Source organism: Nesoenas mayeri, assembly GCF_963082525.1.
Source record: "Nesoenas mayeri genome assembly, chromosome: 3".
In the NCBI taxonomy this organism is placed as follows: Eukaryota; Metazoa; Chordata; class Aves; order Columbiformes; family Columbidae; genus Nesoenas; species Nesoenas mayeri.
Window position 1 is genome coordinate 86,552,726 of NC_137544.1, and position 25,709 is coordinate 86,578,434.

Here is a 25,709-nt window from a genome sequence, read left to right on the forward strand (position 1 = left end):
GAAAGTTCCTAGATGCACTTTGTTCTTGCCACATTTTGAACACTTGTTATGATCAGGCAGTAGTGGGGCTTAGTCAGAGATGAACAATAAAATAATCATCTCTTCTTTAAATATAACCTGTAAAATTATTTCTGAAAAATTCTAACAGAGTATTTTGTGCATCTTTCAGGTAAATGGATATTTGATAAGTAAATGCGTAGTAGATATATGGTACAATTTAGAAGTTTCTGTATGTGCTCAGGTATCTGTGAGTGCTCAGCTACTGTGGGAAGATTTATGTTAAAAAGCTGTAGAGAGTGATCTTAAGGTTCCTTGGAAAATCGCCTCTGAGTTTAACATTTGCTATGAACTTCATTAAACATTTTATGTGGTCTGTGCCAATTAAGACTATTAGTATTACCATGAACTAGTAACCTTAGGAAAAAAAATAGTTATGCTTAAAAACATTAAAGCAGGGTTATTAACAAAAAGTGACTTATCAAGTGTAAATAAAATGCTCTGAACAAAATGTGCGTCATTGTACATGCATGCCCTCATTTACCATCTGGTTTCTGGTTTATGACCCTTGCTATGGTTTTATTTTGTGCTAGTGGACAAACAATTGGACAGCACTTAAAAACATGAACTGGAATGTAGGAGAATCTTGCGGCAGTCTTTCATGTGCTCTCTATCGTGTGGGGAAGAAACAGTTTATAGAAGAGTTGAACTGTAAACATTGCATCCTGATGAGTCTTCCATATAGTCATATAATTATGATCTCTCTTTTTTTTTTCTTCAGATTTTCCTTGAAGTCCATCTAAGAATGCAACTAACAATAAAGTGAAAAAGCTGTGCAGCTGACGAAGCATCCTTTTACTTTATGAAAATGTCTCTTAATTTTTGACTGCAATTAAAGGACAATGGGGTCAAACACACTTGGAAAGGCTGCAACATTAGATGAGCTCTTGAATGCTTGTATTGAAATGTTTGGTATGTTTTTTCAATATTTTACTTCACTATTCTTGAACTTCATCTTACAATATAACCCCTGCTGGTCTCTGATTTAGCCAGTCTTTCCCTTGGCAAATAACATTTCTGTTCTATAAAATTTTCCATGTTTCATTTTGGCCCAGAATAACATGGGCCTGAATTTTAATCACATGCATATTGTATTAAATTTTCTTCATACAGATAATGCACAATCACGGGTGTAGCTGTTTTTAAAATGCTGGCCTTGACCAAGAGAAGTGTTTAGTTGAATTATTCAAGGAGTTATTTCTGGCATTGATCTTTGTCTTCAGTGGTTACACAGCTGCATTTCTGGCCAGTCGTGGTTTTTTTTAAAGGTTTTCCGAGTCATCATGCAATAATTGGCAAGAATATGACTTAAGGCTCATGTAATCTTTTTACTCTTATTAAAATGTGATGTACCAGGTTTGAGGGAAAGAAGTGATGAAACAGACCTTGATCCATAACACCATTAATCATTACATATGTCACATTGCAGTCAGATGAGTTCATGGATGGACTTAAATGCTTTACAATGGGACCTTAATTCACAAAGCTATGTTTAGATTCCCTTGAAATGCAGAACAGCGTTTGATTGGAATGAGAGATTGATTTTTTTTTTCCCCTTGTGAAGAGAGAAAAAAATATCTAAAGGTGAGAGAAGTTAAATAGCTAAGGGGCAGAGCTTGCTATTGAGTGTAGTTCATCTCCACAGATCCATGTTTGTAGACCACTATCAAACTATTGTGTTAAATACCCAAAGAGAAGTAGCAGAGCCTATATATTCGTTGCCTGTTGGAAATCATGCCTCTCTTCCTTGTATACACACTCTCTTGGCAAATGTAGTCCATGTGTTGTTCCCATTTCATACATGCATATCAACTACTGTATTTTAAAAGGAGAGACAGACAGAAAATATGTTTGCAGATGTTGTGGAACACTGGTCGTAAGCCTGCACACGAGGGAATAACTCTTTCTGTAGTTTCAGTGGCTATGTTGCAAAGACACAAGGATCTGTACAGCAGCTGGAGATGGGACCCTTGGGCACAGATATGAGATGTTGCTTTGAAATTTAATTCTTTGAGGCAGATCCCTGTTTTAACAATGTAATTGTTAACATAAAGTGATAAAACTGCAATAAAGAAACACTGTAAGTGGTTGTACATAAATCATCTCGCTGCCCTTTCAGTGGACTAGGTTTGCATTTGTTCTACCTAGTGCTGTCCGTACCCCATTTTTCTTGCTATGGCCTGTTATCTACACTGATGTTTTTTTACATACCACTACAACCTAGCAGTAGTTATTACTAAAGGAGCTTTTGTGTTCTTCAGTTTTGTTTCCTACCTATTTGGTAGATAATGACCCAAGATTTCCACTTTTGATCCTTTCACTCTGATTCCACTTGAGGAATGAAAGCTCCTTTCTGCTCGTGAATAATGTGGTTAACTCACTTGTTTCTCTTTTGCAGATGACAAAGGAAATCAGTGCTCCAGCCATTTGCCAAGAACCTTTCTTTTAATGCATCGGTGGTATCTGCCTTCCACAGAGCTGGCTGGCAAGCTTCTGTCCATATATCCTTTCAGGAAGACTTGCAAATTCACATTAAATCTTCAGAAACAGATTGTTTCTGTGACTGCCTGTAAAAATGTGTCAATTAATTAGTGACAGACAAGGTTTAGGGGTGAAAATTTTTCAGCCTAAAAGATGGAGGTCTCTGAGCTTTCTGCTGTTGGTTGTGGACTTTTTCCATATGTAAAAGTGTGCCAATGTATACTTTGAATTGACTTTGAATAAGTGGAAATACATATTTACAAGGTAACTTTTGAAAAGTGTAATGGCTGGCTGGCCTTGGACTGGTATGAACCTTCAGTGATAGCTAAGCACCTACATGTCATTTATAACTCTTAAAGAATTCAGTAATCAGAGTATTATTGTATTTGGTTAGCCATAGCTGGCTAGAAACCATTCAGCAGAATATTCAGAATAGTATAATAGAAGCATTTTTGCTGGGGCAAAAAACAAACTGGCAACCAGGAAAGGGTTTGCATCCCCTAAAATGCTGCAAAAGTGAATGCAATTTCAGAGCATATGGTGGTTATCTCTAGAAGAAGAGTTCAATACTGCTTTTAATTCAGCTGGTCTAATGTCAGAGTCCTCTATGGATAAAAGCAGCATTATTGAATCAAGGCAGTAAATCTTTCTTTAACTACCCTACGTATAGAGATGTCAATGGGGACAACTGCAATGAATTCAGATTAAAAATCTGCTATTTCATGAGGTAAGCATGCTTCTGCTCCTCTAGCATTTTGCTTTTTATGCTTTTGTGAATACTATCACTGTAATTTCTTTTTGTAAGTATTAAAGCTAAACTATGGAAATATAAAACTTTTCTTCTTTTCTTTTCTTTTCTTTTTTTTTTCTTAACTTGATCTCCTGTCCATACTGAAGCGTGAACTCTCGTGTTTTGAAAACGGGAGCCATTCAGCCTTAAAGACACTTAATTGTATTGACCTAAAAAGTTTATTGTGCTATAATTTACCTGGTGTTTGAGTATGATGTCTCTTAGAGGGAGACTACTTCAATGCCACACAGAGGAGAGACACATTTTGCTTCAAGATGTAATCTAGTGTGGCAGAGAAAGGTTGTCTCTGGGCTATTGTTTTCGTTTCATGCAGTCCCTATGTAATTTATGACAACATGAGTGTGTTAGTGATGCCAAAGCTATACAGGTCGAGTATGTTCTGATCCTTGCACCGTCTCTGACCTTGTTTCTATGGGAAAGCTTTCATGTGCTATGCTGTGCTTGTGTAGCAATAATTTTTAAGTTAACATGATGTAACCTGCTTCCCTCAAACAAATGCCTTTTCTTTCTTCCTCTGTACTAAGTTATACCACTGTGAAGAAAAGGAGGGAGGTATTAAAAGTAGAGGAGACATCTCATTTACATGGTTATCATGGTAGAACTGCCCCTCAAATTCACATTTTCATTTTCCTTGAAAAATATATTCTGAGCACATAGTTTGTCTCACTTAGACAAGGAATAAGTGCAAGGGTCATTTGGGTGTCCTGGCAGCGTAAGTCAGGATACATGTGTGTGAGTTAGGACACATGTGTGTTCCTTTTGTTTGTGTCACCTGAGACATCACTTTAATTTCACATTTGAATAGAATGCTGCTGTGTTGTACTGCGCTGAGTTAACCAAAGGAAATCATATTATTAAGTGGCTTTGCCACTTCAGTGTCACAGATAATCACAGCAGCAACAAATTGGGGTAGTCCGCTCTCTCTGCCCAAAAGCCAATAAGTACTATTGAATAAAATGTGAGTATACATATATGCAGCCATTGACTGTCACACCTGAATCCCTGGGCATCTCTGAACCTAGGAATCTCTGTGGATTTCAGATACTGGATTTTGGAATTTCCTGCGGAGTTTAACTTGGATCTTGGGCTGATTCGTTTGACTGAAGAGTTTCAAGAAGTAGCCAGCCAGCTCGGATACGAGGATCACATCCATCTCATTGATATCTCCAGCATGTAAGGATGTTATGAGCTTCAACATCTCTCTCTGTAACAGCAGAATTCTAGTTCTGTGCAAAGTGTAAAAGTATGGGCCATCTTGATCTTCAGAGAGCAAAAAAAGCAGTTACAAAATGATTATATTGTCTTCTAAATTTGAAGTTACTACGAATTTGAAATCCTAGTTGTAGTGTCACAGTAGAGAGAAGATTTGTATCTCTGTGTAAGCTTTTAATATAAACAGGAAAGAAATCATTTTCTTCACAAAGCTAGTGCCAATTAAGTGATTAATATTACTTTTTTTCCTATAATTTTTCATTCAGAATGCAAGCAATGCAGTGACTGGCATGTTGTGTAAATCTGGCATTTTGTCAGGGAAACTCTTTTATTCCCTCATCAGTAACCTGCTGATAATGGCTTTCTGTGTACTTCTTTTCTATTGTTTAACTGGATAATCTTTAGCATTCACGTTACAGTTTTATTGCATCAAAATGATTATACTAATATTTCCTTGACATGCTGAAATGAAAGTTATGTTCTAAACACCACCAGATAGGCTCTTGGATCTCAGCTGATATTGTAGATTTTCTTTCAAAATATGGCATATGCATAGTGACTTCTCGTTACTTTAAAATGGCACAGCAACCTGTGAGGACAGCACTACCAATCTCAATGAAGATGGCGAAACTTCCTCCAAGAACAGTATCAGTGAAATCACATGAATATTGTCTCTTCAATCTTCATTTTAAAATATTGTTAGCAACCTCTTTCTGCACTCTGAAGTGCTTTTACTGCCTATGCGTAGGAATTATTTAATTGCATGCAAGCAAATGATTTGCCTTTTTGTCCACCCACTTCTTACTGTTTTGATAGCTGTTTGTTTCTGCTGTTCCATTATTTCATGGACCCATGGTCTTATGGAGTAAAAATTACTCATTGATGTTATTCAAGTCTTTTTTTATTCTGTATCAGAATTTGATATGACCTGTTCTTCTTGTATTCCCAAAGCATTTTTAATTGTGGCTTCCTGTATCATAGAGAAGAGTACATTGTCCTTTTATTCAGATAGAAACCTGCTATTATTTATAATTTGCAGTAGTGCCTCTGAAACTCTTCTGTTATGTACCTGAATGGGTCTTACTCTGGATGTTTATTATGTGCTGGATGTCACAGATCAGAAAACTCATGATCTGCCTCTTGGTAATTTTAAATTATGTGTGGAAGCTGTGGGCTACATTCTCATGTACCTAAACAGAAATTAGAATTGTACCTATTTTCTGTTGCAGTCCTTCCTATGACTGGATGAGAAGAGTTACACAGAGGAAGAGGATTTCCAAGAAAGGAAAAGCCTGCCTTCTGTTTGACCATCTAGAGCCCATTGAGCTAGCTGAACATCTCACTTTTCTGGAGCATAAATCTTTTAGGAGAATTTCTGTAAGAAGCCTAAAACTTTCTCACTTGCAATTAGGAGCCTGTCCTTAAAGAGCTTTCACACAGTTTAACATTTTATGACGTTTTTTCCCCTCAGCATTTCAGTGTAGTAAATCTTGATAATTCTTCATATGATGTACATAGCCTTGGCTGCACCAGCACTTCCTTGATCTTTTTCATGACTGATACTTTTAGTGACAGAAGTTATTTTTTTTGAGAGATTCTGGGCAAAAATTACTGCTAAAAGCTACTGCAGCCGTGAATTGCAGCAATTGGTTAAACTAATATTATTGTTCAAAATCTTCAGGTATTTCTTTCTGCTCTGAGGAAAATAGTTAATTACTTTTCAGGAAACATCAGAGTCTTTGCAATGAATAATTTTTGAGGCCAAAATATATATAGTGCTTCTGTAGTCTCCATTCACTCCGAACCACTTCTTCAGAAACTGTCGTTTCATTTGCCAACTTAGGAGCAGAAGATAATTCAGGCTGGAATGAATCTCAGGAGGCCTCCAGGCCAAACCCCTGCGCAAAGCAGAGCCAGCTCTGAGACAGATCGTGTTCCTCAGGGACTTAGCTAGTTGGGTCTTGAAAACTTGCAGAACAGAGACAGCACAACTTCTCTTTCCTCCCATATTGGCACTGAGGAAAATTCAGATACGGTTGCTTCTTTTCACACAGGATTATACATGAACAAGAGGCACAAATGGATGAAAATGAAAGCAGAAGCTAAAGGAAAAAAACTGAGTAGCGCAAATGCCAAAAGAAATGCTGATTTCTGCTGGCAAATATCCCTATGAAAAGGTTGCAGGTTGTCACTGTATCTGGTGGCAAATGGAAGCAGTAATTTCTCAAGCTGACGCGTTCTCTTCAGCAAAAAAAATGGACTTACTTCAAAGTTTTTAGGAGCATGAAAAAATCAGACTCCAAATCTAAGAAAAATATATGAGTGTTTTGGGGTTTTTTTTTAATTTCAAGAGAGGGAGGAAGAAGAGATGAGTGAGAAGCTGAGACCAGTCTAAATAGAATCACTTTTTACGTCATTTAATAACATTCAAAGGTTTTTACTCTAGACTTCAAATAATGGGAAAACACCCTACCGTGACTATGCAATCCTAACCTCAAAGAGGGAGGGAGGGACAAGAAAAAAAGGATGGATTTCTAACTAGATTTAAGATATATTTTAGTTCCTTTGGGAATTCCAGGAAGAAAACTCAATCCTCCAATGCATTTTCTTTTTTCCTTTCTAATTTGTCTGTTTATTCTTCAGCTTAAATTTTGCTATCTCAGATGCTTCTCTGCAACCAATTAGAGTTAATTAATCTTATCTAATATACTATACTGTAATGAAATGAAGAGGTTTGAAAGATGTGTTGCTTGTTTATATGAAACTGGTAACCAAAAATTTGTAAGAATGGTACATTACCAGGAAATAAAGTGAAGTGCACACCTCAAAACGTAGAAGTTTAAAAAAACTAGTCCGGTATTGCAAATCTAATTTAAAGAACAATTGAGAACTGCTACAGAGAAACAACTAGCATTTATTTGGAGATGTCAATGAGACAAGGTGATTCACTGTAAACTATTCAGAAATGTAAGAGTGATACTTATTTTTGCAAAGTAGACAAAAGTGTTGTCTCAAAGCTGTGTAATTGTAAAAGATTATTAGTCCGAATCCTGTCTTTGGTTTTACCTATTTAAAAATGTGGAGGAGAAGGAAAAGCAGTGTTAACTGTGACAGAAAACATTGAAAAGTATCTGAACACTGAGATACTGTTTATGTGCAGCTCTGAGACAAGCATCTGCTGTGTAGGAGCATATGCCATCATGTGGTCTTCTTCTAAGACCAAGAAAGCCGTGTTGTTTTGCACTGCTAGCTACTCCCTGCACAAGCTAAAGTTATATCTTAGGCTTCTGAAAAATTGTCTTAAAGGGACAGCTGAAAAACATTTTCAAAACATTTGGGGAAATCTAATTCTTGGGAGCCATAGCTCTCCCATGTAGAACCATGTCCATGAACATACAGGGACTGAACAATGACATCAAAACAAGCAAAATTTAGCAGAAGTATCTCCTTGTGCTACAGATTATTTTTGACACAGGAAGAAGAAAATGGGTGCACAGTAAGCTTCTGGGGATGCAGTTAAAGCTCCTGTGAAAAGTGACAGAGCCCCTGTAGATTTCAGTGGGGCCAAGATTTCCCTCTTTACATGAACAATGGATTTGGTCAGGATATTGGAGTGGGAGGAAAGCACTTATTTATATACTTCTTGCTTGTAGCACTAGATAATTGCTATAGAGTATCATGCCATGAGGATGTCAAGTAAAACTACACAGAATAAAATGTTGTAAGTGTTGAGTAAATCATAGGAAATATGATTCCATGGAAGTAAGAATCATGCTCATAGGCATGCTGCTACCTGGCACACAAACACTCAAGTTTCAAGTTGACATTTAATTAATTAAAAAGAGTAACAAAATTTTAAGAAAGAACTGATGTACAGTAGGGTCTGCTGACCCTGAGTCTTGATCACTTTCTAGGCAAAAGGAGCTTTAAAAGGAAACAAATGATCAAAGCTTCAGTTTGACTCTTGAGTTGTCCACCATTTTACTGGAAATGCCTTCTTGCTGTTAGTTCACAGACTACCAAAGCTATGTGATCCATGGCTGCTTGGACAACAATCCCACTTTGGAAAGATCTATTGCTTTATTTAATGGTATCTCCAAATGGGTCCAGCTCATGGTTCTCAGCAAGCCAACACCCCAGCAAAGGGCAGAAGTAATCACGAAATTTATCAACGTTGCACAGGTAAGTCTTGCATGTGACTCTTTTTCCTAAAGTATAAAGCAATAATACAAATAGAGATTGCAGTAAACAAGTGAACTGGACACTCTTTGAGTTATTTCCTCAGTGAATAGCCTATTCAGCATCACTGCAGGTTATTTGTTCAGGTGTGGTATGTCTGCATTTTTTAACTAGCAGACATAACTGTGTAACAATTTTTGTTGTTGTATTCTGATTGACAGCTGTCATTATTGTGTGTTATGTCCCCTTGCTTAGTGATTTCTGATTTAGCAGTGATGGGTTGTCTCCTTTTCACTTCTCATGTGTGACACTGGGTAGCTGTCCCATGTATTTCCTCGATTTTTAATTATGCATGGTCAATCTCTCCTGCAGAAGCTCCTTCACCTCCAGAACTTCAACACACTGATGGCAGTTGTGGGAGGTCTGAGCCACAGCTCTATTTCTCGCCTGAAAGAAACTCATTCTCATCTGTCTTCAGAAGTCACAAAGGTATGGTGGACTCCAGAATATAGACATATTGAGCAGAACATGACCTCTTTGAGGTATGGTGGGTTCTGCAGTGCAGGTGTCTCACCAGTACAATACCTGGATCATGACAGGGCATCCTAAAAGGCACTTCAGTTGCGTTGCTGCTGGAGGAGAAGGATGAGCTCACAGAGATCCTCTGCTTGCTTGTCTGTGCCAGAGAGGAAATTACACTGTTGGTACCCTGACATGAGTCGTGCTCATTTAAGACAGGTGAAGGAAATGCTATGAGTGCTTTCACAGAGGCTTGTTTTTCTGCCTGTTTGTAGGACTGGAACGAAATGACAGAGCTGGTCTCTTCCAATGGAAACTACTGCAACTACCGCAAGGCTTTTGCTGACTGTGTTGGCTTCAAGGTTCCTATTTTAGGAGTTCATTTAAAAGACTTGATTGCTGTCCATGTAATTTTTCCTGACTGGATAGATGAGAACAAAGTAAACATAGTGAAAATGCAGCAGCTTTCCATCACCTTGAGTGAATTGGTTTCTCTACAAACTGCCTCTCATCATTTAGAGCCTAATATGGATTTAATTAACCTGCTAACCGTGAGTATTGAGCATGTTTCAATTCAGTTATTCAGATGTTGAATAACAGCAGGAATGTTCATGTCTGTAGAGATAAGTGCACATTATTATCCCAGTTTTATAAAAGAAAGTGGAGAGAATACAAAACAGAAACAAGTTCACATCCGCTGTGAATAAATTCAAAGAGAGTTTCATTACTGTAGTATGTGATGGCTGGAAGCAGCAACAGGATTGTTATTAATTAGCTATTTTAAATATGACAGAAAGAGAACTGTATTTGTGTCAGGAGAAGTAAATCTAAGTTATGAGTACTTAAAATTGACGCTTATGTCTCCTGTGCAAAGAGCAGGTGATGTATGGACGTGGGCACACAAGTGAAATTCCAACTTGACCGTCACTCTGTTGTTGCTCCCCTGTGCTTAGTGGGCAACACGGTATTCTTCCAATCCAGTAAAAAAAATGTTCTTTAGTGTTGTTAAACAGCCCCTACAACCCCCGCACTTCTCCCTCCCCTACACCCTTGGCAGGGGCTACATTTTAGGAAGTTTGAAACTTGCACACACAATTTACTGATAAGGATGAATGTCCCACTTCAAACCAAAGGAAAGTGAGATTTTAGAAAGACTGACTAAAACATTTAAAAAAAAAAAGCTGCAACTGACAATGCTAAATGGAATTAATTTTTGGTCTCCTTTTTGATATGTAGACAATAAATGTTATTTTAATAAATATTACACTTTATTTGAAAACACGCTGAATCGTGGAGCCTGAACCATCGGGCCAAACCCTGTTTCTATTGAAATTCAGTCATTTTAGCACTGGTCTTAGCTGCAGCAGTGTTTGACCCAACACCAGTTTGTTCAGGTCATGGGCAAAAAATAACAGTGTCTTGGAATTAAAGACAGAACCTGTGAAACCTGCAACAAAAGGAATATTGTTTGTTAGAAACCAGTTGCTGGTGCAAGCAAATAAAAGTCACCTACTCATCTGAGAATAGTCTGAAACATGTCACAGTAGGTGAAGAACTCTCTTAATAGGTAGTAATTTTATGCTGTTTCTGTTCTTGTTATTTAACTTTGTCTCTCAGATCTCTAATCTGGACTGAAAGGGAGTTTCTTTGCTCTCCTTAAATCAAGATAATTATTTAAAAAATAAACTTAGAAGTAAGCAAGGTCAATGTGTAACTGGGGCAGATTTCAGAATTTTTCCAGTATTTATTTTGTTAGATAGCATGAACTTCTCAGAATTTACTCCCTGAGAGGTGAGAACCAATGCCAGCTTTTCCTCAGTGAGGTGACAGACTTGAAGTGGCTTATTACCTAGATCATTCTAGGTAAATGCATTAACTGGAAGGCTATTGGGCAGGAACTCTGGAATTTTTTCCTTTCATGCTTTACTTTAAAATATCAAAAAATGTACATATCTAGAAATTAATCAGAGGTGCTATTTTGTGGTGGATTTATGCTGGGATTGATCAAGTACAGGGATTTAAAAGACAGAAGCTGACAAATATGAGCGTGAGTTTGAAGCAGCCAAGCCAGTGTGGATATACCTGTGGCTTCACTGTAATGAGGTATGGGAAAGTTTGGGGGAATAGGAAAAGCTTCTCCTGTTGCACTTTGTATGGAGCAATCTGAGAAAAAGTCGTAATCACGGTTAGTGGGACAGGGAGGAGAAGGGACCATGTATTGCCCACTGCAACGCCCACTTAATTAAAATGTTAGACTGTAAAGGCAGTTATTACCTGGTTTTGTTTTACTAGTGACTGAGTCATGTTCTTGTCTTATGCCACTCTTTCCCTCCCTGCTCCTTTCTGAAAGGTCTTAGTTTCTTACAAACTTGGCTGTGAGTACGGAGAAGTGGAACCTCAGGTTTTAGAGAAATGAACAAAGAGAAACTGAGACCAAACCAGCAGAAATTAGACAATGTGAAGTGAGAGATGGAAGCTGAACCACTCCTGACATTTTCATTAGCTGTTCTTCTCTGTTTTGGAGGACAACCTGTTTTCCAAAAGCAGCAGAAAGCTTCAAATTTTTCTAAGACCTTGCAGGTTCATTCCCATCATTTTATCAACCTGAGTTTATGTGTTTTACCTCGTTTTCAATTTTTTAAATATTTTCCTTGTTTTGTTCGGGTTTTTTAGCAAAATGATACAGATTTTATTTATATCTACATAATGTTTGAATCAGTGTATTTCATTTACCAGAAGAAATTGGCAAGTACTTTTTCACTTACTATGCTCTGATACATATTAATTCGGAATATAACTGTGTTGATTTTGGTTACAGTTGATGCAATCCAATTGTAGATGAATGAATCTGCATGATGCAGTGTTGATTCCAGACCTGATCATGGGTTAAAATTAACTTGTGCTTCTTTTTACCTGTTAGCATGATTCCACGGTGACATCTTTCAGTAGTGAAGGAGACAGCATAGGTATACTAGTTAGACAGCTGTAGGTATCCTAAAACCTTTCAAAGGTAATTCTGACTTCACAGTAGTCACTAGAAATGTGGTTGTGAGTCGAGTAGGTTTGATAGTGTGGGAGTTTGAATTTAAGACGGCGACTCCCAAAAAGGATAAAACCAAATTTCTACGAAAGATTCCCGGATGTGGGTTTTGGTATATCTCATAATAATATTATTAATATTCTCACTTTTATTCCAGTATGTAGGTTTTTACCTCATTTGTACATATGAATACATTACAGTTCTCTTTTTTACAGTGGTCTCTTAAACAGTAATAATGAACTTGTATAGCAGGTGAAATGTTTTTGTCAATCTTTTTGTTAATAACAAAGCTTGAAATTATAGGTTGGGGTCAGAGAAAGATAAGAAAGTTAGGATTGCAGCCCAAAGCTGACAAGAACTGACTAAAAATAGTTGACCTTGCTATGTGCAAATGGTCTTTTAGCAGATTTAGCGTCCCTTGCTGCCAAAGTCATCCTAAGTTTTGAGAGCCTGAATAAATAACTATTCTATTTATTGCTAGGTCTTTCCTCTCTAATGTAAAGTGTAGAAATTTTTCTCGTCTTTAACTTACTTAGAGAAAATCCCTTTCAAAACGTGCATAAAGGTGTGAATTGCTTTTCATTTGCATGTGAATCAGCTGACTCAACTATTTGTTCACTTCTGCTGTTTTCCCATTAAGCCGCTTCCATGCAGGCAGGCTTTTAGGAGGTGTTTTGTCCTGATAAGCAACGTGTAAATCTCTTGTCTGGCCTCCATCCCTTGCAGCATCGCCTTTTACACCTCACTTAGCAAGTGCTAACAGCCTGGCTTCTGCTTGCTTGACACGTAAATCACTGGGTGCTTGGTTGGCGAGTCCAGCAACTTGCACAAAAGGATAAAATGGGTATTTCATGGACTAAGTGGGCATGTGGGAATTTGCCCTGGTCTTTCTTTTCCTCAGTGGTGGATGCCTATCCACTCTGGGGGAGCTGATACCTTTCAAGTGTTTTGGAAACGGTGGCGTAAGTGGAAGTTGTATTAAGAGCTATGAAGTGAGAGATGGCTAAAAGCTGGACAAGGCTTGGTAGGAAACTTCAGGCCCCCTGGTCAAAGTTCTTTGGGTATTTTTCAGGTGCCATTGTGCATATAGACCTAAAGGGTGAATGGGGAACAAGAGAGCTTGAATCTCTCTGGCTTCAGTGGTAGGTACTGAATGATAAGCATTTTGGAAAATTGGGCTCTTTCTTGCTTTAAACAACTGCACACAAACTTAAAAGTTTGCTTCACCCCCACATCTTATTGTCCGCATAAAAAATCAGCTGCTAGCTCACAGAATTTTAGCTTTGAACAAGTAACTGAAAGAAGACAGTTAAAATGCCACAAATAAGGCAAAGGTTTATTCTATGGATCAGCAAGACAAAAGCCAGGCTTACTGGCACAGGAGACTGCAAAAGCTGAGAAGGAGCTCTGGTGGTGCAAGTCCTCCCTTGTCATGTGTAAATGATACAGTTACATGGGCGAGATAAGTAAATGTGCCACAACTCAGCTGCCAGTGAGCCGGAGCATCTTACACAAAGATGGACTCACATCTTGGTGCATGCCTGCTCTTTGTGTGGTTCTTCCTCCTTCCCTGCATTGGTGGCCACACTTGCTCCTTCTCCACTGGCTCTGTACCCAGTTCCCTGCCAGACCCTGGCATCTGAATCCTGGAGCTAAGAATAAGTAGTAAATGAGGACCTAAGCACAAGCTTGGTAGTGCACCAGAGAGGGATAGTAGTTCTAATAACATTTTCATCATTAGAAAACTTACATTTGGTAAGAATGCTTAAGGGATTTCATTACCTGCTGTGCAATATTTCCACATTGTTTTTGTTTCACAACATGAAATCTACCTGTGGGTAAATGTTTCATTACTTTCTGTAGATTGCAAGAGGATCTCAGTCTCTCAACTAGTCTACAGTGCATTTATACTAATGGCGTTAGAGTTTACTTGGTGCCACCATTTTTCCCCCCACTATTTTTAGGTCTCAACAGCTCTTTATCTAACCTGTTCTGAGACTATATGCAAATGACTGGAAAGTCCCAGTCGTTTGTACAGTCTAGTGAAGAGAATGAGAAATATCTAAACAATCAAATTGAAAGTTACCCTCCCTAACTTGTGTTCGTAAGTTCTACTTACAAAAAAAGCCACACCTTTCAAATCCCTCCTCCACCCTCTCAATCTCCCCCAAATTTCTTGGAAAAATAGGACAGCAATGAAAGTAAAATTAGAATGGAAACTGCCACCCACTGGGAAGGTTGTCCTAGGAAAAGTCTGATTACACTTTATCTGTCAGAGCAAAACTGTAAATAAAATATAAAATGAGACCTTATATAACTGTGTCGTCATCATGCTTGTAATTTTTTGCTAGTATTTGAAACTTCTGTACTAGACAATACCTTGTCCATTGTGCCTTACATGTTGTGCCTAATGAAGTTACAACTGCTGCTTACAATAAGATCAAACTCACTCAGTAAATATTAATGCATTTCCACCCCCAAATCCGCACCCTGCTCATCTGGCCTGATGAGAAAACTGTGCTCTTTAGTAAGAACAGGCCAAGGCCTTTTACATGAGCAATTCTACTGTCAAACTCAACCTGACCTGATAATATGATTTGCTCCCAGCTCTGCCTATTTTGTACCACTCAGGAACCTAACAATACAGTCACTGACTAGCTAAGTACATGAACAATGTTAGTGACAGCAGTTACTGGATCTACATTATCTTTAGGACAGGTCCCCTGTGACAGCAGCATGGCAGCTGGGTGAAGGAACCTGCAGGATGCTCAAGCTTTCACTGGTGCCCGTAACCAAATTACGAAGTGCAAAAATCAGTGTAGTGTTACAGCTAGACAAATTGAAGAATGCAAAATCCAGACACCTCTGAAGGGATGCATTTGCTTTGGGATGTCTACCTATCTTGGGAAAGGGCACGGCTCCTGTCTTAATCATTGCCCAAATTCTGCCTAAAAGAAGGTAGTTTCTCGAGGTGGTTCTGCAGTACAGTGTCACCGGTCCTGCTTGTTACTAGTCCAGCACTTCAGGGCCTCTAAAAATAACCTTCTGTCAGAGTCATTTAGTCAGTCCTAATTCTATCTGTCTGCTGGGAAACATCCTTTTAACTCAATCTTAGATTAAGTGGGGATTTGCAAGGTAGATGATAACTTCATATCAATTACTCCAGAACCATTTAATATAGGGACATGATCACAGGAAGCATGCAATGTTCCTTTCCTCTCATTGCAAAACGTTAGCCACAATGTTGATTACTTTTCTCCCTCATCACTCCAAGCGAGAAGGAATTTACTGCAGACCTGCATTGGCACAAGACCACGGCTGCCAAAGTAAAATCAAACAAATTCATTTTACTTTAAGCATATTTATGCCCCCCCCCCCTTTTTTTTTTTTTTTTTTAAATAAATCCCTTAGGAAAAAAATGAGAACACAGAAGAAAAATCTTTATATAAAAACAGAAGCTGTCTTACTTGCTGAGAGGGGATCAGGAACAGGCAAAGCTGGGCTGGAAGGAAGAAAATTTGACCAGAACACAATCTGAAGTCCTTCTAGCCCAGCCTCTTTACAGCTTATTTCCTGCACTTTTTGTATTCACCAGGTTATTTCTGTGAGATCTGTCACGACCATTGAGCTGCTAAAATAAAGTGTTTTGCATAAGGGTGGTCTTTGGTACCAATGTCCCTCTGTGAAGAAGGTCGACACACAGCCCCTCTCACTTGACATGTTGGGATGCAGGTTGTGACAGCACCTGCTCCGATCAGCACAGGTGTGTGCTCACCAGCGTGGGTTACATTAGCTCTGTGAAAAGCTGCTTTCCCAGCAGCTGCAAGCAGCCTCAGTGTGTATCCTGACACACCAAGTAGCAGAACTTTTTCTTTAGCTTCAGTAGGAGGTATATCTCTGCTTATAAGCCTCTCATATCGTACCCGGTCTAATAAATATTACTGTTTTTTCCTCTTTCTTACACATAGCTGTCCCTGGATCTCTATCACACTGAGGATGATATCTACAAGCTCTCGCTGGTGCTGGAACCAAGGAACTCCAAATCTGTAGGTCATATTTTACTGCATTTTGACATATTGCTTATTTTGTCTGTGTACAGTTGATTACATTTTAAAATGACAGTTAATGTAGTTCCTGTTCAGATGCACATAAAGCTTTTTAGTGTGTATGCTTGTATAGTATACGCAGTCACTATTTATAGATTTTTAGTGCATTTTAGTCTAATAAATAGAGATACATGCCAGACTTCATTATTAATTATTTTTCAACAAAGTCTCCGTAAGCCATGGAAAACATAATTCTGCTTTATGTGAAGATATCTTTTGCAAGTTTATATCAATTATTTATTGTGTGACCATTACTTCATTTTCTGGATGCTGGTGCAGTTATATAAAACATCACTGAGTCCAAACTTTTTTTTAGATAAGCTACAGCATTCGCTGTGGTGTTTTACAAACTGATAGCTTATTTAGAATTGGCTGTGTCTTGGGCTCTCAACCAATGTTTAAAACTTCAGAATAGATATTACTTTTTTTTTATTATTATTATTATGTGCAACTAAAGATAATGCTGCATTCATGCATTTTTCATTATGCTGAGAATACAGATAAATCTCCTAATTAATAGTTGAATTTCATTTAAAGCATTACTCTCTCTTCTGTTGCCAGAGTTCAGGGACTCCTCTTTCCTCTGGGCATTTAATCAGTGCATTAACATCCTTATTACTTGTCGTACCCAGCATGTGATTCTCTCAGGATGAGCTCTCTCAAGTCTGACACCAGCAGAAACTAATTGAGGCTGCAAATGCTTAGCAGCACATGAGATGAGGGTCTAGTAGTCTGAGGTGATTCATTGCAGTGCTTTCTATGTTTCTGAAGTATTCTTAAAAGCAAGCAAGGAAGCAAAACCCCTTAATTTCTAAGTATAGGGCTTCTCTGGATTTTAAGACAGTTTATCATGTTTTTGAGGACTATGTGTGTGTACTTTCAATGGTGCATGATGAGAAATAGTAAGATAGATATTTAATATTTCCATAGTCAATGTTAACTCAGTTCGAAAACCTGGAATTCACTTAGAGTCTTCTGTCCTTGTTGGATATGATTGGACCACAACAGTTCCCATTCATCACAGTTATTCTGGCTCCCTCTTGCTCCCATTACTGCCAGCAAAGCTGATCTGTTACAGCTCTGTGTTGTGGAAGGTCTAATGGGCCACTACTGTAAATGAAGAAAATCATCACCTTGCTGCTTTGATCTCTAGCCTGAGCTTTAAGAAGGACAAAAGCGATATAAACAGTGCTGTGAACTTTAACAGTACCCAGCAATTGCGGGAGACTTCTGCGTAAGGATCAATGAATAGCTGGTGACATTGAGCTGTTGCAGCACCCTGATGGGTAAAAAGCTACAGCTGAATCTACAAAAGCCAGACTATTTGAGGCAGACTTCTCTTTGATGGAGTGCCAAAGCACACAAGATATTTTAGAGGGGAAAGAATGTGTAGAGCTTTTGTATGTGGAAAAATTTGTCAAAGGGAACACGACAACATAGTTATATCACTCCAACTGCTCCTTGATTTACAGTTGTAAGGGTACAACTCCATGCAGGTGCACAGCAGAGGATGTGCCTCATGCTGCTGCAGTCATTTTTGAGGCAAAAGTGAGCATACGAGCCTACTGTCAACAGGGACTTGAGCAAGACTTTCATTCTGCTAAAACTGGGAACAGACTTATCAGTCAGCGTTGCAGCCTAAAAAAAATACTGAAGACCAACCACTAGTTGTAGTGTAGCATCTCCCTGTCACACTGTCCTGCTTTTCCCTGTGCATTAGTTATCTTCCTGTTGGTGGTTTTACTAGTACAGCTATTGACTAGAAAACAACTCTGCCTGGTACATTTATGCCACTGGAGACACTTGCTTTTGAGTAGAATTTATTTCAACAGTAAAATAGGCAGACGTTTGCATCCGTCTGAACAAGCTTTTTAAATCTGTGACACCATTATCCCTGTACTGGTGAAAGAGTGAGGAGATACAGGCTGAATCACAAACAGCATGACCAGATAGAGTGTTCCTGAACATTCAATAAATTCAGCTAGGTACTCTCTGGACACTGGTTAGTACCTTTCTTCATAGCATGTATTTCTAGTGCCTGAGTTAGATTGCTGGTTGGATTCAATGATCTTGAGGTGTCTTCCAACTAAAATGATACTATGATTCTATGATAAAAATTCATAAATAAAATCATAGTGGTTCATACAAGTCTATGAAATAGGAGGAAGCATTTCCCTTTGGCTAGTGGGCAGTAACACAAAGTTTTTGTTGCAACTTGTTTAAAAACATAAAAATTGAATGAGGCTTCAAATGAAACAGCCCAGAAGAAAGAGGAATGCTCCAGTGGGTTCAGTCTCTTTCTGCCACTGCGAACTCAGACCAGCAGGAGTTAAAAGCTGTCTGTGAGGATATGGTAGTCTAGCACCTCTCTGGCACTTCAATACTGGTGCTTTGAGTCCCTTTAGTCTGAGATTTTTTTAGGAGAAGGCACATTTCAAATTTCTTCTCTGACCATAGCTGTAAGAATATCACAATACTGGCATGTGATATTATGTTATCATGTAACATGTCATTTTTAAAAGACTGCTGCATTTCTGCTTATTTTTAGAGCAAAAGCACTTGCCAGCCTGTTGGTCCATCACTGTGTGATGATATTAATTTTAGGATTAAAACATTCTGTAAGTGCTTTTGGCATGTGGAGCTAGATATCCAAGTTTACTGTATTTCTTGTTGATAATGAATTCTGTGGATATTGGGATTTTTTTTCTTCTCAAACTTACTTGTGCAGATTGGTATGATGAATCAAGAGCCATTGAGGAACTGATAAAAGCTGTTCTGAAAACTGAATTAAAAAAGGCCAAATTAATAAAGCAACCCACCAATACTTTTTTTTTTCCTACCAAACACAGTAGAGTACGGTCACCTTGTGACCATTTTTTGTCTCAATATCTAAGTCTATAATAACTTTGTTATGCACCATAGTAACTGTAACACTTTTATATGGTGTAATTCTTCCCCTAGAAGGTGGTGGGGCCCTGGAACAGGCTCCCAGGGAGGTGTCACAGCCCCAAGCCTGACAGTGTTCAAGAGGAGACTGGACAACACCCTCAGACACATGGTGTGAACTGTGGGGTTGTCCTGTGCAGGGACAGGAGTTGGACTCGACGATTCTTCCAACTCAGGACAATCTGTGATTCTGGGATTCTAATTATCTCCCTCTCAAATCACACCAATTTAAAGGGAGACAGATGAGACCCAGATTTGTTGCTCACCAGCCAATACAGGGGCCTTCTGAGGCTGTGGGCCATCTCCCTTCTGATGCAAACCACGCTGAATTTTTTCTCCTTGACATTGCTTCACCTGCTAGATGTCCAGAGGCAGATGCAGGAGAAGGCTGGTCTACCTTGCAGTATTTTAATTGCTAACTGGTGATTTTTGAAGCCTTATCTGAAATGGTGTTCAGATTTGTCCTATATTTTCTACTTGAACAAGCTGAGCTGTGTGCCAGAGCTTCTCCCAAAGCCTCATAGTGGTGTGGATGGAGCTGGGTGCCTTTTCTGTGCATCAAGTGAGCTGTCAGCTTCCATTTTGTCAAGACCAAGCTGTTTTCAGAAGAAAATAGTCTGGCTGGTGTTATCTGCAGAGCAAGTCAAAGGTCAGCCCTTCTCCTCAGGCTGTCAAGATGAACTAGGCTGTGCATCCTGGCACGTCTTGGCTGGAAGTCTGTGGGATCACCAAGCACGATTCTGCCCTCACTTCTGCATCCTGCTGTCCTCTTGGTGCACGCAGAGCAGGAGTGTAAACTTACTCAGCCCATCAGCGTCCCTCGTGTGGCTCCTGGGCATGGCCCCTCCAGTGGGGAGCTGGGGCCAAGCTGCGTCGTGGTGGCGAGTTCCTCAAGGGCTGTAACAGAAAAGAGAAAAGCAAGGTTTAGACATCTAATTCTGATGGCCACTATGTCCAGAGACCCTCCTTCCTTCCCACTTCCTCTGAGTCTCATTGCAACATATCTTGTGTGATATACCAAGTACATTTTTACAGCACAGGGACTCCAGTAGTTTGTGGTTGTAACTCTGACATACAGAACTGCTTTTAATGGGAAGTTCAACTTCGTAATTCAGATTTTAAAATGTTTGTGTTCTGATCCATCTCTCAGCAGCCTACCTCCCCGACAACCCCTAACAAGCCAGTAGAACCATTGGAGTGGGCATCTGGAGTGGTACCAAAACCCGACCCTACCGTCATTAACAAGCACATACGAAAGCTGGTGGATGTAAGTATTTCAAATAATATATTGGCTGAAGACAACAATAGTTTTGATGTTGTCATAACTACAATTAATTTCAAGCTTTTTAAGATATTGTTATGGTTGGGATGAACTTCAGACATAAGCTAACAAATCTGAGCTTTTACTGATACTTTCAGAAATACTTTATTCCTGCAATCAGTGATAGAATTAATAAGCAGGTTTCTGGATGCAAAGGAGCAAGCTTTCAGGAGCATCCGAAGCCTGGCTGCTGTTCAATAGGTTTGACAAGCAAATATAAATTGAAAGGGCAAAGTTGAGTGTTGCAGCTCTTGCCACCCGGATTATGTCCAGAAACCAAAATACTCAGATACAAGGACTCACGGATTACTGGGTTCAGAGAAGGTTTCTGGAAACCTCAAGGGTCAGTACTGGAGCCTGTATTATTCAATATATTCATCAATGATTTGGATGAGGGAATAGAGTGCACTATCAGCAAGTTTGCTGAGGACACCAAGCTGGGAGGAGTGGCTGACACGCCAGAAGGCTGTGCTGCCATCCAGTGAGACCTGGACAGGCTGGAGAGTTGGGCGGGGAAAATTTAATGAAATATAACAAGGGCAAGCGTAGGGTCTCGCATCTGGGTAGGAACAACCCCAGGTTCCAGTATAAATTGGGGAATGACCTGTTAGAGAGCAGTGTAGGGGAAAGGGACCTGGGGGTCCTGGTGGACATCTCCCTTACGAGGAAAGGCTGAGGGAGCTTGGTCTCTTTAGCTTGGAGGAGACTGAGAGGTGATCTTATTAATGTTTGCAAATATCTAAAGGGTGAGCATCACAAGGATGGAGCCAGGCTCTTCTCAGTGACAACCAATGGTAGGACAAGGGGTAATGGGTTCAAACTGGAACACAAGAGGTTTCACTTAAATTAGAGTAGAAACTTCTTCTCAGTGAGGGTGACAGACACTGGAACAGGCTGCCCAGGGGGGTTGTGGAGTCTCCTACTCTGGAGACATTCAAAACCTGCCTGGACACCTTCCTGTGTAACCTCGTCTGGGTGTTCCTGCTCCGGCAGGGGGATTGGACTAGATGATCTTTTGAGGTCCCTTCCAATCCCTAACATTGATTCCATGAAACATGGTTTCTGATTTTCAGCTTGCTGTCATTTGGCCATCCAGAGCATACTACGTATGGTAAAGATAGCACCATCTTGGTATCACTTTAAAAATGTGGGCATGAGGTCATGAAGAATTATAGCTGGGATCTTCCAGCTTCAGTTTGGAAGGTCACGTGTTAGGTAAGGCAAACAAAACCAAACGCTGCCAGGTTCCTTTGGAGAGACTGAGCCCTGCTGTGTTGGTGTGTAAGGTACTTGCAGCGATGTGAGCAGCATGCAGAGAAACCAGGAATGCGTTGTAGATAATGAAACAAGATTTCCTCTTGCTTTTTAAAAATTATTTACCAAATCTGTGAAGAAGTATTAAATTCTGACATGATAGGTGTCACAGATCATTAATTGGGGTCATGTTGTTAAGATAACTTAAAATCTTCAGTTCTCTCAGACTTCAAATGTATCTTGTGAGTTACATTTTGTACACACTCTCTTTTAGCAAAAGTTTCGTTTTTTTTCTCTTAATGTGGGATGCCAGAACTGCACATGCTGTTCCTGTATTGCTTTTGTCCATGCCACACGTGTTGATAAAAATCAGTCCACATCCAAAACTCTCTTTGATAGCTTGTTTAAATAGGAAGTCTGTTGCAACTCCTTAATCTTTCCAGAATGTGTTGAGTGTGGGCTTGTTCTTGTTCCTGTGGATAGGGGAGATGCAGTCCCCCATTCCACAATTTTGGCCTGGTTCAGGACATACAGTCTTGAGTTTGACGGCCTTAAGACATGTTTTGGGGCTTTTACAGATACAGCTTACCCAGAGGCCACCACCACTCTCTATAACTGGCTGTGTTTTGCCAGTCTTCATCATGTACTAGCTGCTTCAAGTTGTACTTTAATGCGGTTTGTGTTTTTATGTTTGGTTGGTTGGCTTGGTCGGTTGGCTTTTTGACTTGTGGTGGTTTTGTTTGTTGGTTTGGTTTGCTTTGGTTTTGTTGGTTGGTTTGGGGTTTTTGTTTGTTTGTTTGTGGTTTTGTTTGCTTTTGGGTTTTGTTTTTTTTTAATTACTAGAAGTGTTGAATACTACTTGGGTTTGCATATTGATTCCTTCTTAACAGTGTGTTTTCAAGGTCTGCCAGTCACCAGTTACAGGTTGTTTGATAGGTGCTTAGAAATTGGCTTCATCACATTGTCGTTAAAATAAGGACAATGCAAACACTTTTCAGAGGTCTCAGTGTATTCAGTTCTTATCTTTGTCAACCAAATCTTAATTTTATGAGATGGTCTGTGCTTCGGTATTTGTCTTTCAGATAGTCATGTTGACTTTGACATGCCTATTTTCCCCATCAGCATCACATGTAGCTTTAATGCCCCTCACATATCTCTGCAATCAGTAAAACAGAATATAGTAACTCCTTAGCAGCTAAGAAGGGCTTCCATCACTTTATGCGACCTTTTAAATTTGATCCTGTGTCTGGTTTTACTTAGTGGTGAGCTGGGGTGGGTTGATGGGAGGGAGTTGTTAGATACAAAGTGCTCGTGATCTGGATGTCAAAGTATTAGCAAACAAATCAGATTGAAACAGTACTGTGGCAGAGCCGAGGTGACCAGCTACAAGAGAAGTGAAGCCAGAAACATCTGAAATACTCATGGGAAAGCTACTGTTGAGTTGGTTTTGGTATATTTCTTTTTTTGTGATTAAAAAGCATAGTTAATGAAGCAAAGGGAATATGTCACATGGGGTAGAATTTTAGTGACATTTCCAATAAAGAAAAATAAAGCAAAAATAATTATGTCTGAAGAGGTGTGGAGGACCATCACTAGATAAATACTCAAGTCAAATTTTCTTTAAAAATTAGCCGTTTTTCCCCTACAGTCCAATAAATACACATATTGAAGTACCAAGTGGGAATAAGAGAAATAAAACAAGGGAGCAAAGCTTATGACTAGTAATGTTGGATATTAATTTACATGTAATTATAAGGTTCAAAAGCTCATATAGTTTCAGGATAGGTTGGGTATTAGGACTATAATTTTCTTTTTGTTTCCCAGTCTGTCTTTAGGAACTACGATCATGACCACGATGGCTATATTTCTCAAGAAGACTTTGAAAGTATAGCTGCCAACTTCCCCTTTTTGGACTCTTTCTGTGTACTGGACAAAGACCAGTAAGTTTGGAAGTTTCTTTGTGCTTTATTTATTTATTTATTTATTTATTTATTTTCTCCAATTTGAAAACCCGTGTAAAACAAATATTGAAGAAACAGTGTCTCCCAAGCTTTTTGTGTCTGACATCTCACTTAAGGAACAGAAGATCACTGAAGGCGGATTTTTGTTCTTATTTTACTTCTTGTGCCGCACTTGGTTCTACAAGACCAGGCTGGGGTCCTGCTTTACCTGGTACTTTAAAAATAATATACGTAATAGCTTAATGAGGAATTCCTGCTGGGACTGAGTCAAAACCCCTATGGTACTGTCCAGTCACAGTGGAGATCCTGTACCTAGACCAGGCATCAGACTGGTGAAACAAACAAGTTGTGTGTGGGACAAGGGAAATGAGTGTATGGAAGAGAGAGAGGGTAACAAATATTCTAGGAGGTGTATATATATTTCCTAGCCAGCTGGGCTTGATAATTCTTGTCCAGAATAATTTTGCATTCGAGGCTGGTGATCAACCAGGAGCACAACTGCTTGGTCTGTGTGAGCTGTAGGTCACGGTCCTTCACATAATGGCCTGGTCTGTGCTCTGATATCATGAACAAGTGAGAAACCAAAGTCCATGCTGCTAGTTCAGTGTTTGCTGTTTAATGAACGATAAGAACCGCAAAGGCTCTAAGGGTTTTTTCCTGCCAGGACTGTTGCAGCTCAGTCAAAGAATGTACTTGGTGTGTGGTGTTTTTTGCAATGAGAAAATCTTGAACAGATGTGAGCAGTGATGGATCTCTACCTCTACTCTACTTTTTCTTTTCCCCTAACAGAGATGGGCTTATAAGCAAAGAAGAAATGATGGCTTACTTTCTGAGAGCTAAATCACAGTTCCAGTGTAAAATGGGACCAGGTTTTATTCACAACTTCCAGGAGATGACCTATCTTAAACCAACTTTCTGTGAGCACTGTGCAGGATTTGTAAGTATGTTTTTAATAATAGTATATATTAAACACAATTTTTTACCCTTTAATGTAGACAGGACGAAACTGGCTCCGCACATTGCTGAAATCTCATGGCCAAATACTTCGTTGCATTTAGAAGCAGAAAACATTTACTCCTGTTGTAGCTGTGCTATACAGTTTTGTTTTAGTGGTTCTTGAATACTGGCATTTGTAAGAATTACTGTTTCAGGGAAAAAAATAAAATCATTGTAGCTAAAGGATATCAGAGACTATATGAATGGCTTTACTTGGTTTATCTTAAGTTCTTTAATTTGGCTTGATTTCCCATGTAAACAAACTCAAGGGAAAATGTGTGTCTGGAACAGAGGATGTAGATGAAGCAAAAGCTGTTCTTTCTCAGGAAATTGCACATGGCAACATAGCTATGTTCATAATTCTCTGAATGGCCATAACAGCCTTAGTCCTTTCTCTATTGAATTAACAGATCTTCTAATTTGGTCAAGGAATCAAAAGTGCTTCCAGCAGTTCTGTACAATAAGATTTTTTAAAATTTATTTGTGGGGTTTTTTTTAAACTTGCTTTTTATCTCAGCCATAACTTACCAGATGTCATTTAATAGAATGCTGTGTACATAGCTGGGAAACTGCTGGTTCTGTGAACGTTTATGTTGCTTGTAAACCTCCTTGGGCTTCCACTTCAAACAAAGCATAGTAAAGAAAAAGGAATTACTATGATTTGAAAGTTACGTTAATGTAGGCACCCCATTAAAATTAAATGTTTACATTTAGACAGCTTAAGCAATCAGGGCAGAGGCCAATGTCCTCCCACATATGTGTGGCCCACACACAAGGTGTAAGCTCAGAACAAGGTCTCAGCTCTCCAGTGCAGATCTGCCTCTGC

General features: G+C 39.2%; 1 protein-coding gene across 1 annotated transcript in view; it reads left to right on the forward strand.

Annotated features, from left to right (window-relative positions):
• Nucleotides 1-899: 899 nt before the first annotated feature.
• Nucleotides 900-25,709, forward strand: part of RASGRP3 (RAS guanyl releasing protein 3) — a gene marked incomplete at both ends in the record, with an annotated part of 31,581 nt that continues 6,771 nt past the window's right edge. The window contains 12 exons of the mRNA XM_080341456.1: nt 900-969; nt 2,456-2,564; nt 3,209-3,265; nt 4,391-4,522; nt 5,791-5,938; nt 8,570-8,743; nt 9,113-9,229; nt 9,535-9,810; nt 16,268-16,345; nt 20,502-20,618; nt 23,751-23,866; nt 24,677-24,824. Coding sequence (XP_080197582.1) covers nt 900-969; nt 2,456-2,564; nt 3,209-3,265; nt 4,391-4,522; nt 5,791-5,938; nt 8,570-8,743; nt 9,113-9,229; nt 9,535-9,810; nt 16,268-16,345; nt 20,502-20,618; nt 23,751-23,866; nt 24,677-24,824 — 1,542 coding nt within the window. The remainder of the gene's footprint in view (nt 970-2,455; nt 2,565-3,208; nt 3,266-4,390; nt 4,523-5,790; nt 5,939-8,569; nt 8,744-9,112; nt 9,230-9,534; nt 9,811-16,267; nt 16,346-20,501; nt 20,619-23,750; nt 23,867-24,676; nt 24,825-25,709) is intronic.